Here is a 6,589-nt window from a genome sequence, read left to right on the forward strand (position 1 = left end):
AAAAGACTTTTTTGGGTCACAAATCAAATTAATAAGGACTTTGTTGCTGGTGAAACATAAGGACGCTGTAATAATCATCATGTCATGAAGCCTTAACAAACACTCGGCTGTTCCATCAAAAAAGAAAAAAGTAATGCAAAGAAATTTGTGGCAAAGATAACAGCGTGAGATTCATGACATTACAGGCTGATTAAGATTAAATAGAAAAAACATAGATAAGACATCAGGGGCAAATTATACAGACCAAGAAGGAATCTCTATAGACATAGATAAGCACCTATTGTATTCTGCAGGAGAATCTGTGGTTTCTCCACAATAAGTAGCAGCACACAATGCCTTCCAGATGGGAACCAACAGTTTCACTGGCGGTTTTACTACCTGCAGAACAAATTTTCAAGATCCAGTAAGGTAATATTGTGACAAAATTTACCAAATTAAAACAAAAACAAATGAAGAATATGTAAGACTTTTAATCCTAATTATTCTTTGTGATCTTTTGGATGGGCATGTAAGCCAAATATTTAACAAATCATTAGTGCCCAACTAATTCAAGACCAACAACCAAACCCACACCCTTCTACTTTTACCCATTATGTATTTTCTCCTTGACAATTCTACCCAAATTTCTCATCACAACTGGCTTCTTGTTGATTCAGCTGTCCAATTGGCATCACTAGTTTTGCAATTTTTAACATAAGATATATGTGTTCATTTTAGTTAAAGTTCAACGATACTGATATCTAGTGGCAACATATAATGGACATGCACCAACATATCTTACCTCGAATGCCAAATTTAGTTCTTTTTTGCCACGGACGAGCAAAACCAAGCTCCAGTAACAAGTAAATGGAGTCACATTCTCATTCAGGACTGGCTTCAGTATTTTGTCAATAGGAATAAAGCTACGAACAACTCTCCCACTGAATAAAAATGCAGAATGAAAATTTATCAATTAAGAAGGAATGAGCTATGCCACTATCTATTTATGTTTCTTTGATGATGTAATGGAAATCATGCATTGATAACATCAATGGATTAATGTTATAATGCCAATTGTAATCATGTGAGATGAAAGAATTACCTCCAATAGTGAGCTTCAAGTTGCACTCCGAGTGAAGATATAATTACAACAGACTCTGCATTTGAACAAAAAATAAGCAACGAGTACATGGGGAAAAAAAATATATATATATATATATATATATATGTATATATAAAATAAGTTTTATTGATCAACAAAAATAATGCATCAAGTACAATGATTCTTGACTCCTAAGAATTTAGAGAAACGATACGTCCCTAAAGCCAGCATCTACCCAAACAACGTTTTGAAAAATTGCATCTTCAAATCAAAAACACCCCTCAAAAGTTCACACCCCTCAAAAGTTCTAGCATTTCTTTCTCGCCAAAGAAACCACATCAAACAATGTGGAACAGCCTTCCATATTGAAATGTTTCTCTGTCTCCCAAATGGGCCAAATCATCCCTGCCAAGAAGCTAGCAATTCTAAACCCTTTAGGCATCACCCATTGTACTCCAAAGAAGGCAAAAACCATATCCCATATATCTCTAGCTACAAGTCAATGCATAAGCAAGTGATTCACTGTCTCCCCGTCCTCCTCACATTAATTTCAAATGGTTATTGTACTCCAAAGAGAGCAAAAACCATATCCCAAAAATCTCTAGCTACAAGACAATGCATAAGCAAGTGATTCACTGTCTCCCTGTCCTCCTTACATTAATTTCAAATGGTCATATGTCACCATAGAAAACTTAAACAAGTTCAAGAAACCAATCAGAGACATAAGTTAATATTCTCTAAAATAATTTATTCAAAGCAGGCAGCAATGCAGTAATTGTCATTCTAAAACTTGAGGTTCTACTCCTCACTTTATATTATAGTCCTGAAAATAAGAACTAAGTATATATAAAGGAGCAGTCTTTAGCTTTTCACCTTTCTCAATAAGTGTCCCATAATATGATTTGACAAGGCAAGCACTGGAAAGCATGCTCAGAAAGAAAATGGTACCTAATGTTCCCTGTCACCAGATATGCCATCAAGTTAAATTCGTATTTATCTATCTAAACTGTTACAACAAATTGTGTTTGTTATGAAAGCATTGAATTGCAACTGATCCCCCCAACATCATACACAAAAAAAAATTTTAAAAATCACGATTAAGTATAGGTGTTATTAAAATGTATATGCGTGTGTATTATATTCTTTGAGAAATTCCTAGATATTAAAAAGTACAACACAAATCAAACATGCAGACCTGGGATAACAGAAGGTTGAAATTCGAAAGTATCACACACACATACACATCAGATACATGAGATACAAATTTGATTAGATCCTTTCTAACACAGGTAGCTGAAGGTAGACCATTCAAAGCCCACCTGTCAACGGTTTACATACCAACCACTTGGAGGATCTACTGCTACTGTTTGCAGTAACCTGATAAATCATAATGCCAATAACTCATCAGCAGTTAATAGTTACTAATATACTATATGATGAACAACTGATATTCTGAAATCTAAAGTAAGCTGCAATTTTTCCTAGTTCTAGTCAAGCAGCAAAACCAAGGGAAAAGCGTAGAATGCTAAAGAATTAAAATGAAACAAAGTAAAAGATATTACATTTAATAAGCAGAGATAGATGGCGTTTATGAACAGCAAAAGAGCAAAGAGGAAGACAAGGAAAACCCGTGCAGAATTCTGTTGGATGACAATATGGTGAGTGTCCAGTGGATGAGGCCCTTCACAGTCATCATGCTTATACAAATATTGCGAATTAGCAAGTTGGATTTTAGTCATTTTGAGCTTCAAGCTGAAAACTTATTAAGATGATCTGCATATGCTCATATGGTCCAACCAAAGGAAGCACCCGCACATAATAAAACAGTATAAGCCAACCTTATATGATGAAAATAAACATAACACTACAACAGCTATTGTAGCAACACAAATATAAATGAACAAACAAAGAAAAGAATGATACTATACCAGAAAACATTTTCTCAAAATACCTAAAGTGATTGCATGAAAGATTTGTTTAAAGTATGCACCAGGTGCTACTGTAGACAATTAAAAGAACTTACAAGAAGAATCATTTCATACTGCAAGCAAGTTTGAAACTTGCTGCAGGAATTGCAAAGCAAGGATAAAAAAACTGCAGTTGCTGCTGATAAGCTTGCTATTTCAGAAGTGCCACCCATTAGCACGCCAATATCTCCTAGCATTTTCATCACGATGAGCATCTTTGATCTTCAAATATAGCTTGTAAGCCCTTTCTACCTTATTCAAAGCCAATAATTTGTTATTTAGTTTGCTATATATAAGCCTGCTAGGGCAAAACCCCTTCCGCAAAGACTCTTCCATAACAAGTACAGCATTTTCAAGCTGCCCTATGTTGCAAAGTCCGTTGATGACATACTCATAAACTTCCATATCTGAAGAATAACCGCATTCTTGCATCTCATCCCACATGCTTAACAACATTCCGCATTTACCAAACCTAGATAGCCGCATAAGCAATAGCTTATAAGCACTCAACGATATTCTACAACCAACTTTTCTTGCTTTTCTGTAAATCATCATAGCAGCATGGGGCGGACCATAGCTGCACAAAGGTTCAAGGAAGGAGGTTACAGTCCCAGTACAGGGAATAAGACCACGATTCAACATCTCATCAAAAAACTCAAGTGCATCGGCCACTTTACGGGCTTTAAGAAAGGCAGCAATTAATTTGGTATAAGTAATAACATCCGGATCACAATTATTACTTAACATACTCTTATAATACTTCATACACCCATCAAAATCTCCAACAGATATAGAGTTAAATATCATTGCATTGTAAGTCCCAGTGTTTGGCACACAACCTTTCTCCTTCATGTGCTCAAAAATCTCAACTGCATCATCAATCCGACCAGCCCTCCCTAAACCCTCAATAAGGTAACTGAAAGTCAAACAATCAGGACTAAACCCATCCACTAACATTGCTTTCAAAACACTCTCAATTTCACTAACTCTACCCAATTTTGACCACCCACCAATAACAATATTATATGTCATAACATCAAACAGTATCTTCCTTTTAACTGAATTCAAAAACGAATTTGCAGCACCGACATGGGATCTATGACACATACATTGTAAAAGCACATTCAAACACTCGGTATTACATTTCAACCCAAACTCCTCTACATTTCCAAACATTTGTATTGCTTTTGACACTCTATGAGCTCTAACAAAACTGTCCAATACAATTGATAGAGTCTCTAAATCAAGGCTCACGCCTTCCATCCTCATGTCACGCAATATTTCCATCACAAACTTAAAAAATTTTCTTCTTCCTAACGCTTTGATAATCACACGGTAACTATTAATGTCCTTAGTTATAGCCGGGTTCTTAATCGCCCAATTGAAAAACATAACCATTGCTTCACCACCTAAATTCCCTGTGTTCACTACTCTAGCAACAATGTCAAGACTCAATTCAATACCAACATTCGTTAAAGCCTGCTCGATTGCAGTTTTACCCTTCAGTTTCTGAAGGAAAACCCCTCGTAATTTCTCTTCGGGCAATAAAAAACCATCAACTGCTCTAAATTCAGCTACTTGTTTTGTGGGATTTTCAGAATATCTAAATGGGTTTGGTGCTGAAGAGTTACGAGGGATTGGTAAAAGCTCAGAGAGCTGGTCAAGAACGAAACGTTCCTTGGGATTTATTTCGTACTTGATGTGATTCGGTGATGGCTGGTCATCTAGAGTTGAAAATGGAAATGGAAAAAATGAAGTAGATGAAGAGAGGTAGTGGGAATGGTACCTGGTTCTGTTGAAGCGCTCGAGAAACCCGATAAATCGTCGGGATTGAAACGCCATGAAAAGTCCGATATTTAACCGATATCTTTTGTTCGGAGGCGATTACGACGGAGATTTGAGGTCTAAAGTCGATTCGTTGAGTCTCCGGCCACCGTGGAGGAAGTTTTTTGTTGAAGAGCGAGGTGGGTCTTCTTCGTCGGCGTTGGAATCGGACGAACTTGAAGGCTTCGCCGGAACTTTGCAAGAAGAGTAACTCTACTGGGTTCTCGAAGCTATGGAGGTTCAGAGATTTGGTTCATCGAAGCAACAGTGATGGTAAAGAGAGAGGCTTAGCCTTGTGTCGACTGGTTCCGTCTGGTTCAGATGAAACAGAGAAGCCGTTAACGTTGGGATATCCTTCCATATGTGTTTCTTTATTTTGTTTGACATCTGTCTCTGTTTGTAGCAGTTGCTGCAGATTTGTGTTAAGGAATGCCAGTAAATGCCCTTTATTTTCAGTTGCGGTTTACCTTTGTATAATATTTTATTTTGTTTTGATGGGTGATATGATGGATTGACAATTTAAATATCATAAAAGTATTACGACAATTGTGACCATAAAATAACTCTAATGGCTGATGAATAACATTTTTATAGTAAATATATGAAATAAAAATCAATTTAACTTGTACGATGTCATATATCAACCTTATAGTTTGTGTGGGGAGAAAAAAGTCCAGCCCAACATAATAGGTTGAAAGTGTATAGGAGAGCTATTTTGCGACCGAGAAGAAGGAGATGGAAAGGGCAGGGTCCATCTGAAAGTGGGATCCTCATAAGGAAGAATTATTACAATCCGAGGAGGATATCTCCTGTCCGAAGAGGTTGTAATCTTCAGACGCAAATATTATAAATCAATTGAGTGTGCAAAAGGCCAAAATGACCTTCCAAGGACTCCACCTGATCAAGATAACCTCTGAGTATGCTGAGAAACGATAAGGATGGAGAAATATTTAAAGGGAAAGCTGGTACCACCGTATTTAATACTCTGCAGCAACTTTTCTGACCGCATTTATGTGACGAGGAGGATATCTCCTGTCCGAAGAGGTTGTAATCTTCAGACGCAAATATTATAAATCAATTGAGTGTGCAAAAGGCCAAAATGACCTTCCAAGGACTCCACCTGATCAAGATAACCTCTGAGTATGCTGAGAAACGATAAGGATGGAGAAATATTTAAAGGGAAAGCTGGTACCACCGTATTTAATACTCTGCAGCAACTTTTCTGGCCGCATTTATGTGAAGAAGACTCCTGAACAATGCATCCTAACCTACCGCCACTCACACAGAGCTAAAAGAAGATGCTTGACGTGACATGTACTCAGGCAAACTCATGAATGAGGAACAAGTGGACGATGGAGATGAAGAGAAGGGTGGCTATATAAAGGAAGGAAGCTCCTAACGAGAAGGAAGAGGGAAAAGAACAAAAAAAGAAAGAGAGAACTTGACTGTAACCCTAAGACCTTTGTTCATCAGATAAACAATAATATAACTCTTCAGATTTTCAGGATTTACATGTAAATTCATGTTGGCTTGTGTTTGAAAGCTGTGATTCGTTGTTATCAATCCAATACTTAACTTAGCTCTTTTACCCATACTCTACAAATTTATTATTTTGGGCTTGGGCCACAAATCCTAACCCTACAATTGGTGCCGTCTGTGGGAAGAGCTTGAGTGTAAGGGGAAGTAGCAGCAGTTGATCATGGCTGAACCAGGGCAA

General features: G+C 37.1%; 2 protein-coding genes across 3 annotated transcripts; both read right to left on the minus strand.

The window, feature by feature from the left end:
* Positions 1-234: 234 nt before the first annotated feature.
* Positions 235-2,820, minus strand: LOC112023642 (uncharacterized). The gene is made up of 5 exons (XM_065769152.1): positions 2,644-2,820; positions 2,401-2,458; positions 1,082-1,136; positions 782-920; positions 235-378 (listed from the first exon to the last, which is right to left on the minus strand). The coding sequence occupies exons 1-5, from the start codon at positions 2,818-2,820 to the stop codon at positions 235-237; spliced, it is 573 nt and encodes a 190-aa protein (XP_065625224.1).
* Positions 1,120-5,343, minus strand: LOC112023640 (putative pentatricopeptide repeat-containing protein At5g43820). 2 transcript variants are annotated; one of them, XM_065769144.1, is made up of 3 exons: positions 3,105-5,343; positions 1,955-2,039; positions 1,120-1,136 (listed from the first exon to the last, which is right to left on the minus strand). In XM_065769144.1, the coding sequence occupies exon 1, from the start codon at positions 4,888-4,890 to the stop codon at positions 3,205-3,207; it is 1,686 nt and encodes a 561-aa protein (XP_065625216.1). In that variant the 5' UTR covers positions 4,891-5,343; the 3' UTR covers positions 1,120-1,136; positions 1,955-2,039; positions 3,105-3,204. The 2 variants fall into 2 exon arrangements, with proteins under 2 accessions (XP_065625216.1, XP_065625215.1); XM_065769143.1 differs by lacking the exon at positions 1,120-1,136 and having other exon boundaries at positions 1,173-2,039.
* Between the last annotated feature and the right edge of the window lie 1,246 nt (positions 5,344-6,589).

Source organism: Quercus suber, unplaced genomic scaffold (genome assembly GCF_002906115.3).
Source record: "Quercus suber isolate HL8 unplaced genomic scaffold, Cork oak 2.0 scaffold_1064, whole genome shotgun sequence".
Lineage (NCBI taxonomy): Eukaryota > Viridiplantae > Streptophyta > Magnoliopsida > Fagales > Fagaceae > Quercus > Quercus suber.